At 33.6% G+C, this 14,901-nt stretch overlaps 2 protein-coding genes across 2 annotated transcripts; both read right to left on the reverse strand.

Annotated features, from left to right (window-relative positions):
- Positions 1–272: 272 nt before the first annotated feature.
- Positions 273–1,749, reverse strand: LOC125823953 (snakin-2-like). Its single transcript, XM_049503300.1, has 4 exons — positions 1,591–1,749; positions 1,440–1,478; positions 1,030–1,069; positions 273–462 (listed from the first exon to the last, which is right to left on the reverse strand). The coding sequence occupies exons 1-4, from the start codon at positions 1,645–1,647 to the stop codon at positions 278–280; spliced, it is 321 nt and encodes a 106-aa protein (XP_049359257.1). The 5' UTR covers positions 1,648–1,749; the 3' UTR covers positions 273–277.
- Positions 1,750–4,477: 2,728 nt separating this feature from the next.
- On the reverse strand, positions 4,478–14,302 carry LOC125823952 (uncharacterized). The gene is made up of 18 exons (XM_049503299.1): positions 14,173–14,302; positions 13,802–14,096; positions 9,997–10,206; positions 9,481–9,539; positions 9,121–9,258; positions 8,832–8,906; positions 8,629–8,712; positions 8,472–8,533; positions 8,196–8,265; positions 7,561–7,636; positions 7,333–7,463; positions 5,776–5,835; positions 5,568–5,642; positions 5,382–5,486; positions 5,213–5,308; positions 5,051–5,131; positions 4,863–4,964; positions 4,478–4,771 (listed from the first exon to the last, which is right to left on the reverse strand). The coding sequence occupies exons 1-18, from the start codon at positions 14,212–14,214 to the stop codon at positions 4,703–4,705; spliced, it is 1,830 nt and encodes a 609-aa protein (XP_049359256.1). The 5' UTR covers positions 14,215–14,302; the 3' UTR covers positions 4,478–4,702.
- Positions 14,303–14,901: the final 599 nt, after the last annotated feature.

A 14,901-nucleotide genomic window follows, 5' to 3' on the forward strand; every position in this document is an offset into this window, starting at 1 on the left:
TTTGATGATAATTTAGAAATCGCATAACTAATACATGTATAAGTTATGAGAGAATTTATATATTATTTTATGCATGATAGAATGTGAAATAACTAATACATGAATAACTAATCCCTGTATAAGCAATACATGCATAAAATAATACATTAATTCATTAATTCTAACCAGCTACCAAACGACACAACTACACTAAATAAGAAAACCACCATCACAACATTACATCAAAATCTCAAAACACATATTCTCATATATTTTTTTTTATAGTAGCCTTTATAAATTAAGGGCACTTGGTCTTGTTTCCATGAGTAGTCATGTCTGTGTAACATTTGCCACAAATTTCTCTGTTACCAAAAGTGCCTGGAGGAACACATTTGCACCTCATACAACAAGTCCCACAAGCTCTGCTGCATAAATTTGGTCTTGAGTGCCTGCTACATCTCACTTTGCATAGTCCTCCACAATCTGTTCATTTATTTTTTTTTCAAAATAATAATAAATCGAACAGACTCATTAAAACTTTAATTTTTGAGTTTTCTTCGGGTGTGTAACTAAGTTTGTAAGCTGGTCAAATTGCGTGTTTTGATTTTATTTTATTACGAAAAAAAAAGAGAAAGTAAACACCAAAAAAGTTGGTCATTCTTAACTTATGGTTTTCAAAATATCTTACAAAACTACAAACTTTCTCCATTTATGTCTTTCTTCTTTTTCTTTAAAAGGAACATATAAATTTACAAAATTTGAAAAAGTTCCAAGGGTACTTTAGTCATTTTAGAAAAAAGAAGAATTTATCTACGTTTTATACCAAATAAATGATAACTTATTATCAGTTTTGATAATTTATTATTAAAACTGATAATAAGTCATTATTTATTTGATATAAAACATAGATAAATTGTTCTTTTTCTATACAAATAAGTAACGATTTATTTATAAAATCAATTTCAACCCTTAAAATTTAATAACGTCTAATAAAAATAGGCTCTTATTATTTTTCTTTTCAATTGAAATAGATTGAGAATTGAAACTTACCCACATAGGGCAAGAGTCTCCTGTTACCTCCTCTCACCACCTAACAAAGATTTGCACAACCAAAATGAACAATAAGAAGGTAAGAGAGAAATTATTCTTTGTCCTTATAAATATATCACGTGAAAAGTTGAATTTTTTTTAATCAAAATTAAGGAAAAGACAATTTCTTTTAGAATAAACTAAAAAGAAATTACGACAAACAAATTGAAACAACAGGAGTAGCTCATAAGGTAACGATTGTCCAAACTAGGAGACATCAACTCATTCTCTTGACTAGTGTGAGACACTCTTAACATAATTTGTTTATACTCTTATTTTATTATATATGTTAATTAGGACAAATAATTTCTGTAATGTTTAGTTTAAGTGTCATTTTTTTGTTAAATGATGGAAAAAGAGTAAAGAAATACCTGATTTTGGTGGTCTTCAATGTCAATATCAGAAGAGACCTACAAGCAAAGAACATTAAAATAATTAGACTAGTAATAGCACAAAAAAAAATAGTTTAACAACAAAATCATATGGTAGTTAGGTGATTAATTAATGGTTCAAAAATTTTACTTGAACAAGTAGGCAGAAGAGGAAGAAAGTGAAAAGAATAAGCAATCTTGAAGACATTTTTTTTTTTTTTGAGTTTTTGAATGAAATGTTTTATTTTTGTTATTTTGCCTTTAGTTTTTTTCTTGTAGTTTGTGATGACCACTTTGGTACTCTTTTTTTGGGTGCAACAAAGTCAGTGCCCAACAATTTATAGGAATCTTGTGAAGTTGTGATCTAATTGCCCCTAGTTTTACTTTAAATAACAGATCATCAAAGTGGACCAGTCAATCCTGGTATTATTTCTTTCTTTTTTTTCATCTATTAATTTTAAATTAGGTTCAAAGTTTATTTATTTACATAGTATCAGAGCAAGATTCATTTCACCAGATATTAGGATTTAGGCTCCCAAATAAAATTGTCTACACTGTAGATGTTCATCTATGAGCATGAGCGGGTTGTTAAATAATGAAAAAGTCTCACATTAATGATTAATGAGATGAAACCTTCTCATAAACTAATTTTTGAAATTGAGATAGATCTAAAATTTATTTCTTTATATTGAGTTATTTAGATATTTCAAGATATTTTCTAGCCAACAATGTAATAACAAAAGTTTTTCTTTTTAATCCAAAGTCATCATGAAAGTAAATTTTTAAACCAAAATCATAAGTTTTGAGCCTATTTCAAATAATACCTCGAGATATTTTTAACTATTTTCACCATTTGAAATGGAAGGAACATGTGGTACTGATAATGGGAGATGGACAGGAAAAGAGTAAAGATTCTTAAGCAAACACTAATGAATGAAGTGGAAGAATTAATTAATCTGTCTCTTCTTTAATCTTTCATTATTACTACTACTTTCTCCGTCTTAAAAAATAATTATTTTGTTATATTATCTTTAAAATATATTTAAATTTAATGTATTGAAACTAAAAGTGATAAATTAGCTCATCTATTATTGAAATATAATACAGTATAGATAAATAAAAATGAACGGACCCGGAGGGAGTATTACTCCTTCCGTTCACTTTTACTTGTCACGTTTGACTTGACGTACCTATTAAGAAAATAATTAATGGTATATGTATTTTATCAAACTATCCACTATTAAATGATGTCTTGAAAAATTTGGAAAATAACTACTTATTAATGAGGGTAAAACATGCAAAAAAAATAAAATTATTGTCTTTTCTTGATGTGTCAAAGTGACAAATAAAAATGAAAATTTATTTTAAGAATAAGTAACAAGTAAAAATGAACGAAAAAAAGTATATTATAAGAATATTTCTCTATTTTTTGGCAAATTTAGAGTTTCACTGGGCTCTAAACTCAATGCAATGGTCCTGGAAACAGGCTTGAGGCAGAGAGTAGACAAACAATCGTGGCATGCCAAAACAAAGATTCAATGTAAAGCTGCTCAATTTAAGAAACTTTACCAAGTGGCCATCACATCCTCTCTGTGGGTTGCAATTGGGAATATTTGCTCCACCCCCAAAATAATAATAATAATAATAATTTGAACACAAGGGAATATGAGAGTGTAACATTATTTGACAAGTTTGTTTGATGAATTAGTTATGCAAGAATTTTATGCTATAAAAAATAACATATTTAGGGAAAAAATAATGTGTACGTTGTACGATAATAAAGATGTTATTTTCGATACACTCGATCTGATTAAGAATTTGATAAATAAGAGAAGAAAGAAGAGCAGAACATGGAAATAAAAAAACGACATTTAAAACCGCTTAGTGATGTAATGTTTGAGCTGGAGCTTCCTCAAAATCTGCACTACTTACAAAAAAAAAAAAAAAAAAAAGGAACAGTACGTACAAAGAGACAAAAATACAAAAATATTACTCATTTTACTTGTATTAATTAGGTATTACTTTTACATTTCAATTTATATGGTGGCAAAATCGATTTTCGTGATAATTTTTTAATTTAAAATCTTGAATTCGATCTCTACGCATATTCATTTGACATGTCATTTAGAGAGGTTAGCCACATTTTATGTTCATCAGCTCTGTCCTGAAAACACTCTGTTCGAAGTAATTTTGAAGAGTTATCCACTGAATTCTTAAAAGATTCTGATAACCCCAGCTGGCCAACTTATCCAGCTAAAATCCATTTTTTTTAAAAAAAAAACTTTACAAGTTCAATGTATAAGATGGTCTATTAAATAAACAATCAGTTTGTGAATTGTACGTTCAAAGTGAATTCTCTTTTCCTCTTCTCTTTTAGATTAGGCAGCTGACAGTGGCAAAAGAGGGCACGGAAGGTGATAAATATAAATTTCCGTTCAAAGAATCATGGTCTTGGAACAATGGTATAGGTCACGAATTCAAGCGATGAAAACAATCACTAAAACTTTATATTAGAGTAAGTTATTTATGTCACATCTCTTAAGCTGCATCTAATGCAAGGTATTTTATGCACCGAACTTCCCTTTTGAACAATCCAAATTGTCTCTCAGTAAAGCAATGCAAGGCAATTATCCTAACAAGAATCTGGATAAATCTTCCCAGCAAAAAGTAATCACAATAAATATTTACGTCAAATCAATAAATGCTATTACACTTAATCAAGGTTATATATCCTCATGTTAATTTTTAACTACTAAAGTGACCTATTGATTTTGATATAAACTTTCTTTATCCTTCTGTTATTTTTTCAAGGGGATGGATAAGCATTAGAGCACAGTACAATTATCAGAATACTTTAGAACAGTTGAATGACAAACTAAAAGTTAGCTAATTCTGTCCTGCAACACCAAAATAAGCTTAAAAGGCCATAGGGAAAGAACAACAACTCAGAAGAGTTTCAAACCAGAGAATGAATCTGAAATGGTGAATAGAAGTAATCTCTATGTACTTGCCACTAACGTTACCAGGCAAAAAAAAGGTTTCAGAAAAGGAACATTTTTTATAATATCAGTGTGTATCTCGATATCAAAATTTCCACTGTTCCCCGCTCAAAATGATTTCAGTCACAAAAGGGAACTAAGGTGGGACTCCTAAGAATATCATGGTAGGCTGCGATTCTATTCCCCCAGAATAGAAAAAAAAATACTTATCTACCTTGCCCCAAGTAGGGAGGAAAATATATCTGATCTAAGGAATGTAGTATTTTAGAACATAACAGCAAGCTCCTTCTCAGTCATCTCAAACACATGGTCTCTTGCATCTGTGAGAGCTGTCTGAAATTTGGAATCCATCCGGATATTGTAAGGAACTAAAAATCGCGTAAAACAGCTAAAATAAGAGAATAATATTATCATTTGATGTTACCTGTCCTAATTTGGTGAGGAAGTTACTGGCAAGATTTAAAGATGTGAGTCTAACATCTTCATTTGCCTTGAGTGCTTGAGCGATAGCAAAAGCTCCTTCATCCTGTGTGCAACAGAAACTAAGTTAATACAAGATGATATCTTTATCAAGACAGGTGGTTGTACTTGTACTGGAAAAGAGTTGCATACTCTAATTTCATTGAACCCTAAATTGAGTGTCGCCAAAGATTCATTGACCACTTTTAAACTCCGAGCAAGGCAGATTGCACCCTGAAAAAGGAAATGGTTATGTACTTTGAGGGAAATTAAAGATTGTGGCATAATAGAAGAACTATAAACTTTGAATGAAACCTCGTCTCTAAGTCCATTGGCTCGCAAGTCTAGAGTTGATATGGTACTATTGTACTTCAACATATCGGCAAAATATTCTGCACCTTTGGCTCCGATCTGGAACAAAATTAAGTGAGCATGCTAAATGAGATAGTTAAAGAGGGCATATATGAAACAATCCATGTATTACCTGACACCACCCAAGCATGAGATCTTTTACATTTCCATGAAACTTGAGTACCTCTGCTAATGCCATTGCCCCCTCTGGTCCAATGGGGTTGTAACCAAGTTCTAACTGTTCGTGAGAAATTTGAAGTATAATGTATTTAATTTTGTCCAATAAATCAGTAAAAGTTAACATTTTGATGAAACTTACGGAGGTAATGACAGAATTATCTTTCAGAACTTCTGCTATGGCACTAATACCCTTAGCATGTATGTCATTGCCCCCCTGTAAAATTCGCAGAATTCCAGCCATCAGAGCAAATAGAAAATTATGCTCTGATAAGATTAAGAAACCCAACCTCCTCCATGAACAAAACAAGAAATGTTGAATAAAATAGAAAAGAGGAAACAACTCTTACAAGATCAACGTTAGTTATCGAGCGATTCTCCTTCAAAGCTTCTGCAATCTTTTCAGCTCCCTGATGGATATTGATGTAAATGGGGGGAAAAAAAAAGAAGGAAAAGTCAATGCATATCAAGAGATCGAGTCTGGATCTGCAATGTAAAAACTCAAATGATCCCTTATTTATGGGGACAGGTTACACTTTGTCCTTCAAATATAACTGTGGATAAAATAAATCCTTCGTCTTTGCAAAAAATGGACACCTTTGGTCCTTCCCAAATATTAACGGTAGTTTCTCAAGTGAAAAGCATGTGATTTGAGTTCTCTTTTAAAACAAAAAGCCTTCGCCTTTAATCTTCAACACCAAGGAAATCGCATACCAACAAAAAGAAACTGGGTTGAATTGAAGAAGTGGGAAACTTGAGGCTACTGATTACATGTGAAGTTTATTGACACAAATGAAGGCAGTAAATTTTTTTGCGAGCTAACTTAGAGAGTTCTTTCCAAGTTCTTGTGCAGGACTTGTTGCTTGTAGACACTATACTCTGTCATTGTAAACCATAGCCTTAAGTTTCCGGAATGGGTAATCAACATTAGCTAGTTTGGTCTAATCTACCAAGGATATGGTTAAAGTTTGACTTTATGTTTAAATCTGATGTTGCCAGCACATGAGCTCTTCTCCAGCAGAAATTTAATTGTGCTTCTGAGCAACTACCCTGTCGAATGCAAACCCACCCCCATAAATTTCTGAAAAAAATCCTTCTTTGCAGCCCAAATCCCTTGAACTCTTCACAACAGATTTAACCTTCTGTTACTGAATCCGTACCAATTTCCTCCAATCATCAATTTTTTATCTTTCTCCTTCGACCACAAAGCTTTCCTTTTGACTCCAATGAACGCAGTTTAGTTATGGTGGATGCAGACAGTTCTACTATAATCCAAGAGGAGCACAGTTAGGTTTCTCACTGTTGAAATACTAACATTAAAGTTGTGCAGGATTATAAAAGTATTCATTTTTACATAGTTAATATGTCTGTCCATATGTATATGTATTTGAAGGGAAAAAATAAAGCTACCCCTACAGATTTGGGATTATTTGAGTTTTATCTTTCTGAACTGCTGACAAAATTTAAAAAGACCTCAGTTCATCCAACACCATGCAACCCTTCTAATTTTCTTCTGGCAAGAATCCCCAAAGTGATTAAACCTAGTCTCAAAATTATATTCTTTAATGGTAAGTACCATTATAAAATTTCTTAACCATGTGATCTGAACTTATGATTGGTTTCAAGAACGACTCAGCCATCACCTTCAGCTCTAACCAATCAAATTCTTTTTGTTTTTTCTCGACAATCAATCCTCACCCTCTTACCCAAAATCTTTTCTATCTTATTTTAGTGGTTTCAACTTGACAAAATCTCAAGCTTTCTTATTCTTTGCTTCTGTTACATAAAATAAAACCATAAAATAGATCAAGAGAGTCTACTGATTGCAGTGAGAAGGACAAGGCTGAGAAGAGTCTTCTACATTACAAAGGAAAAAAACTGTGAAAAGTTCTAAGTGGTTCAATTACCTCATCTTTGATGTCATTCATATAGAGATTCAACCACAGTAAGCTTTTGCTTTTTTTGACGTATTCGGCAACATGAAATGCTCCTCTAGCAGTAATTGAATTGTTGGCAAGGTCAAGTAAGACAAGTTTCCCTGCAGACATATGATGGTGACCTTTCAAAAGAGATGCACAGGAAACAACGCCAATATATGTTTAAAGAGAATGGTTAATTATATCCAATAAGCAAACCTTTACGCAAAGATAGGCCAGAGATTAATGCCCGTACTCCTTCATCACCAACAGAGTTCCCCTGCAAATAAAGTTCCTGCACATAAAGAATCTTTTCAAACACATTTGAATATACAGGTGTATGTTAATGATATACAGTAATATGTAAACAGTAGCCCATTTCCATTTTGGGCGGAACAGATCTAGCTTCAACCTCGGATTGTTGGTGAGGAACATTAAGAAACCCCCTGAAGAAGTTTATCTAATAACATTAGTGCATTTAACACTTAATCCCAGTGTCAGCAGTCACAGAGGAAATTGAAGATTTTGAAAAGAAGAGCTCTTCTATACAATCAAATGGAAACATGAGTAACAACAACAACATACCCAGTGTAATCCCACAAGTGGGGTTGGGGTGGGGAGAGTGTACCCAGACCTTACTCATACCTTGTGGAGGTAGAGAGGTTGTTTCCCAAAAAAAAAAAAGGGAAACATGAGTGCAGAAGTTAAATACTAAGAAACAGTCCAATGACGCAGAAGCAAGATATCAAGGCTGACAAAAAGCTCAATTATTTGCCAAGTCAAATTACAAGAACAAAAAAAAGAGCAAAAGGCGAAGGGTCTCAGTGGGAGGAAGGAATTGATTAGAAATGTACCCTCAAGGACTTATTGCTCTCCAAGCCTTTAGCCAGTGCTGCAGCCCCTAAAGCACCACCATAATTGCCGCTGAACAGTTAATTAAAGCACATAAATTAAAAGATATAAGGGAAAATAAGAATTGATATGCTTTCCCTCACAAATTAAAATCCACTTCTTTTCCCCCCACCCCCACCCTCCAAACCAATAAAGAAAAATAAAATAATTAACTGCTACATTTGACATACGACAAATGAGGATGGGCGCAGAAAGACAGCAGAATAAATTTTGCTTACTTGAGATGCAAGGATTGTAAAGTTTTATTCTCAAGAAGTGATCCAGCAAGACCTGAAAATCCCTATTTCCATATCCAAATCAAACATGTTTTCCTTCAGAAATTGAGATAATTAATAACTAGGAAATACAAATTACAAGTTCTGCTTAATAACATACAGAATAGTCAATCAGATTATTGTTTAGTTCAAGAACACGCAAAGTTGAATTTTTTTTCAGCATTTCACCGATGGCTTTGGCTCCCTGCAAAATTCAGACAAACCATTGCAGCGAAATTTAGGCAATAATTTACCAGAAAGCAGAAAATACCATTGCAAGTTAGCAACAGCATTTCAATTAAATGCTCAAGGCATGTTCAAGACCTCATCTCCTAAGCCAGTGCTGTTCAGCTGGAGCTTTTGAATACCAGAGTTATTTGCCAGTATATCACATAGACACTGCAAACATAAATTAACACCAAATAGACGTGATTGATCCTGAAGTGCCAAAGCGGAGATGAGAAATACAATACAAAGCATGACCATAAATACACGTGTTAAATTGGTATAACAGTTAAGTAAGTGCAAAGGGAAAGTTAGGATCTGCTTATTAGTCATCTGTATTCCAAGAACTCACTGCTTTGGATTTTCACCTATATCATCTGTGCATTACCTTGGCTCCTTCATCCCCAATAGCATTTCCAGATAGGTTAAGAGTCTTTAGAGCAATATTTGATTGCAATATGCCATCAAAGGCCTTCAATCCATCTGCAGTTATTCCATTAGCAGCAAAGTTTACTTCCTCGGCTGTCTGGAAATCACATGAAAGGAAATGCAGTGTACATTGGTAAAGGAACCAAACTTGCCCAAAAACATTATTCCAGAAAAAAACCAGGATTGTATTGTTACTTGTGTACATTACAGGATTATGGCTTTATCCTCTTGGGTTAACAAGATGGACCATGATAAATAATGACATACTCTACACAGATAAAGGAAGAGGGAGGGGGGTAGAGAGAGCAAAAGACATTACCTGATTATATGCTAAACTCTCTGCTAGGAAAAAGAGCCCCTCATCTCCAAAGTTACGACCTGCCAAAGCCTAGAACATTCAATCCAATACCTCTTGTGACTTGCAATTTTAATCCTTAATCAGTATGCAAAGAATGTAGAATCACAATACAAGGAAGATGCAGCAAAACTTTGGTTTTGGTGTGTCGCGCACATGGTGGGGGAAGCTTATAAATGAAACAAGATTGGAAAATTTCCTTCAGGCACTATCAGTATGCAGAAAATGTTTTTTAATCATAAATCACAGTAAAGCTTTGGTCTTTATATGCTGAACTTTTTAAAGAGGTGGGACTTAAGAATTTAACAAGTCAAGGCAAATATTTTAACATCATGATCGCATTTCTGAAAACTACAAATGATAGAGGGTGTTTTTATCAAAGGTATTAAAAAGGAAGATATTCATTATGACAGCATTTAGCATAGACGACCACCAACTTTAATACTGAAGCAGCTGAGCCAGAACTGACTGCAATTTTACCTGACATGTCAACAATGCTGAAAGATCTAAGCTCTTTAGCAAAGTCATTAAGCCTCAGCTTGGATTCTCTTTCAATCTTTGCACCAAAACCAGGCAACAAGTTTGTCCCAGCGGCAATGGACCACTTCAATCCCTGAGTAGACTTGCTTTCTTCTGATGTAGTCTTGGCTGGTTTGGGTAGAAGAACTTTCTCCACCAGCTTCCACAAAACTGTCAACTGAACACATAGATTAGTACGATATAGAGAATCTTCCTTCTACTTAAGATTTCTATTTCGAGTCACAATTCATAAGAGGAAGATCTTCAGTCTAGCAGCCACATTCTCACAAGATTCAACCTTCGTGAGAAAGGATGCCAGGTGAAAGTTGGAAGGATATAACTTGCAACGAGTTCATTGGGAAGGGTGCAGCAATAGAAATGGCCAGGGCCCATAGTCAATGACTGAACCAGAGCAACACTGTGGTAAAACTAAGACATTTATTCTTTATGCAGATGCAAGTTAAGTAGCTCCTCAATTTTTTGGGCAGAAAGAGCTCAGAAGTTATTAGTAGAGGTAATTGGCAATGAAAGAGGAATTCAATCGCATCATATAGAATAGAAGTATGGAGCAACATCTTTGGAGATGGAAATGTAAGAACTTTGAATGTTAAGATAAATTAGATGCAACGATACCAGTGGTTGATTAACTGTTTATTAGAATTTGGCATTGTAAAAAAAGAAGAGAGAAATGAGCTCTTGTAATGAAAGGTTTAACCACATTCAAGGAGCTACTCATATAGAAATTCTGAACTAAATTAAGAAGGAAAGTTTACTAATTCCCACTCTCCTAACTAATAAAACATAATATTATGAATAATTTACACAATATTTTTAACGATTCACTTAACGTCAAGCATGCTCCTTCATATTCAAGATGGTCAAATAACTAGAAAAGTAATTAGAACAAGAACAGTCACCTGAATCGTCTAATTAGTAGTGAATGATCATGGAAAATAAAAGCAGCGTTGAAATTTTTTTCTTCTAAAAGGTTACTGGTAATTGAATAATGAAAGAAAGTGTTTTTCGACACATGTAAAGGAATCTATAATTCAACCACCGGAAGGTATATGCTAAGTTAAATCTCTTGGACATCATCCACATAGCTCGGATTGGTGGTAAAGTGTAACTTAAGAAGTAAAAAAGAATTGCAGTGCCACCAGAAGGAAAAAAGAAGTGTGATCAGTAAAACATAAAAAGGAAAGAGAAGTCCACCCAAAAGTAGTAGCATAATGCCGTGCACTGATAGGCAGAAGTTACTTAAGTCATTAGCAAGATCTATAACATCTGAAAAGGGAATAACAACTTCTTTTTAATTGATGCTTACAACCATACAAGAAGACTCCTAAATAGGAGTTTTAGCCTACAGTAATAAGGATTATTTCCTAATCTTTTGGATTCTTAGGGCCTGTTTGAATCGACTTAAAAGTTGATCAAACCTACTTTTAAGTCAGTTTTTGACTTCTAGGAGTGTTTGGCAAATATAAAAATAACTTAAAATAAGTTTAAAATGACTTAAAATAATTAAGAAGTTAAAAGTAGGACCCCCCTCCCTACTTCTATTTCTTAACTTAAAAGTCATTTAAGTTTGACCAAGGATATTACTTTTGTACCCTCAATTCATGTATATAATTCCAAATTTGCCCTTGTGAAATAAAACTCTAAGATGTCCTCTTTCCCTCAACTTTCTTTTGTTGTTGTGGCCCTAGTTTTCTCCAACGTTCTCACCAACATTTTTCTTGTTCCTCTTCAACATTTCAATTTTCTCTTTTTTTTTTCATGAAAATTTCACGGGATGATCGACACTGAAGTAAGTTAATGAAGGGAGGCTCATGACCTCATCCATATAAGTGCTATTCTATTTCTATCCCAGCACAAACTATTCTTTCTAGGATATTCTGTTGCTGATTAGGATGCCATTGAAGTGTCCTCAAGCATTTATTACCAATAAACCCTCCTTCTTCGCTTTCAATCACTAATCTTCACACAGAGAAAATCCAACATATATTTAGAATGTTGATGAGCACGGTCTTCAACTCCATTGAAGACCTTCATCTCAAAACCTTTTTTTTATATAATGTTATCAATTTTAAGGGTATTTCAGGACATTTTGGTAAAAAAAAGTGTTTAACAACACTTATTTGCCAGACACATCAATAATTTTTATTTCAACTGCAGCACTTTTATCCAAACACATAACTACTTATTTCTAAAATAACTTTCAACACTTTAAAAAGTTACTTTTTTGAAGCCAATCCAAACGAGCTCTTAATCAATATAACATAATCATTAAGAATATTTCTACACAATATTAATAACATTCCATTAACTTTCACCAGTAAAACAACTAAAAAGAACAAGAGCATTCCTCCTAGTAATCCTCTTGATTTTCAAAAGATAGTTAAATGAGGATGCCATAAGTTGCGGAACAAGTCATCATCTTCTCACTAATTTTTTTTTAAAAAAAAAAAACTACCACACACTACATGTCCGGTGTCCCTTAAGCATAGAACTATATTTGGCAACTAAAAGATGAAAACCAGATTCATGGTTGTGTTGAGTAAGCCGCTTTACAACCAAAGTTGGTTCAAGAGAATGAATTTGTGAAGTTGCAGAACCTATTTCTCAAAAGCTGTTAGAAAATGGCTCTTAAAGAGGAAATATAATTTTCAATGGCTAATTTATATTAGATAATTAAAGCATATTAAATTGATTACAATGATTGCAACAATTGGGAACCTAAAAAACAGGTCAGTGTCACTCAGTCAAAATGTCAAACAAAATACATTCATACGAGTGCAGGCAGCAGAACATCTAAAATGATATCAAAAGGCTGCAAAATGAAAATGGCAATCCTGTTTGGCTGTAAGGTGCCTTGCACTTCTAAGTTTTAAATCTAAGCCTCTAAAATGCTGAAACATTACTGTGTTAACTCATTTTCTTAGTCACGAATAACTCAACAAAACGAGGGTAATCCGTTGCAGGATGTACAGCTTAAAAGGTTCCATATAAAGAGCCTTAAGTTCTCCATTCATGGTTGAATATCAGGTCTCTGTCATACTGCCAAGCACTCCAATAACTTCAAACTTTTCTATTAAGTTGAGAATTTTCACACAAGACCTCATGATTCCTGACTTCTTCCAGTATCCGCCAAAACTGGAAACCCACTTAAGTTAGACCCTTTCCCCAAATACTAAAGCCTTGCCTGCCACTAACTTGGCATTGTGAAAAACACAAGAGCAAGAATGTCAAATTTACCATTTGCAATTTCATATTTTTTGCCACAGTTATAAGGTGCATTGCAATTGAGCTTAAACTAGACGCAAAAGGATGCAAAAACAATTTCAATACAAGGAAAACAGAAAATTAAAACCATTACAGATACATAATGGAAAGCAAACATTGCACACTTCCCTTTTTAATCCGTTCTAATTTATGTGGCACACTTCCTTTTTTAATTTGTCCAAAAGATGTCACTTTTTTATAATTGGAAACAATTTAACTTTATAGGTGCACCAATAATCAAGTACTCTAGTACTTTAGACCATAAATTCAAAAGTCTTCTTTTTCTGTGTCAAGTTAAAAGGTGTAACATATATTGAAAGAAGTAATTTTTAACTCCTTATTTTATTTATTGCTCCAACACTAGTAGTGATAACAGAATGTACTCAAACGCAAAATCCTCCTCAAAAGCTCAATTCAGCATAAGAAATTAAAGCTATCAGCCTATCAGTAGAAAAAGAGATGAAAATAGGCAAAATGTCAATACCAAAAGAGATAACCACAAAGGCACCAGCGGGCACAACAAACGAAACAATTCTGTCAACAGGCAATGCTGGCGTTTGAGCTTGTGATTCCTTGTAAACTCTCCGAGTATTCGTCGAACGTCTCGGACCAGTACTAGACGACGAAGCAGCTCTAACAATTACACGTCTCAATTGCAAGCATTTTCTTCTTCTACTTATACAAATCGGCGAAATATGAATCAAACAATAACTGGATGAACTGCTCAACGATTTCTGCAATCCGTATCCGACTTTTCTACCATTAAATTCACAATTCACCTAAAAATTACGAAAAAAAGTGAGAATTTAGTCATAATTGTAAGTTCGAGTGAGCTAATAGAGTAGAGGAAAGTACCGTTGGATGAGAGCACAGAGAGAATGTAGAAGATGAGCCCATGGAGAGACTCAATGAGTGAGTTAGACAGTGAGAGGAACGAAGGGAGAGTTCCAGAAGAGGAGATAAAGCGCGGCGTTGCAGTGATGATGATCTGACGGAATCTTTGGGCCTTAGCCGGTTATAAGTCTAGCCCAAAAATATATTGGACTTTATGGGATGGACCAAATTGGGTAGATCTGGGTTGGAAACATTAAAAAATGACTATAGTTTGGGCTTAATTAGAGATGTGCCCATAACTCTAGGAAAAATTACAAAAATCCCACATTTTAGTTTACTTATTACCATTATCCCCTATAAGTTTTACAAATCTCCAAAATCCCTCATTTTCGCGCATCAGATTAGTGTATCAGCGCTTATATTAATATATTCCGCGCATCAGATTAATGTATCAGCGCTTATATTATTGTATCTCGCGCATCAGATTAATGTATCAACACTTATATTATTGTATCTCGCGCATGTATCAGTGCTTATATTATTGTATCCGTTTGAGGGATTTATGTAATTATAAACTTTTAAGGGATAGATTGTAATTTATGGGCAAATTACAGAAATCATATACTTTTGAGGCAAAATTACAATCTATCCCTTAAAAATTTATAATTACAGAAATCTCTCAAACGGATACAATAATATAAGCGCTGATACATTAATATGATGCGCGAGATACATTAATCGTTAAGTAAG

Source organism: Solanum verrucosum, unplaced genomic scaffold, assembly GCF_900185275.1.
Source record: "Solanum verrucosum unplaced genomic scaffold, falcon-dt-bn FXZP01000786.1, whole genome shotgun sequence".
Lineage (NCBI taxonomy): Eukaryota > Viridiplantae > Streptophyta > Magnoliopsida > Solanales > Solanaceae > Solanum > Solanum verrucosum.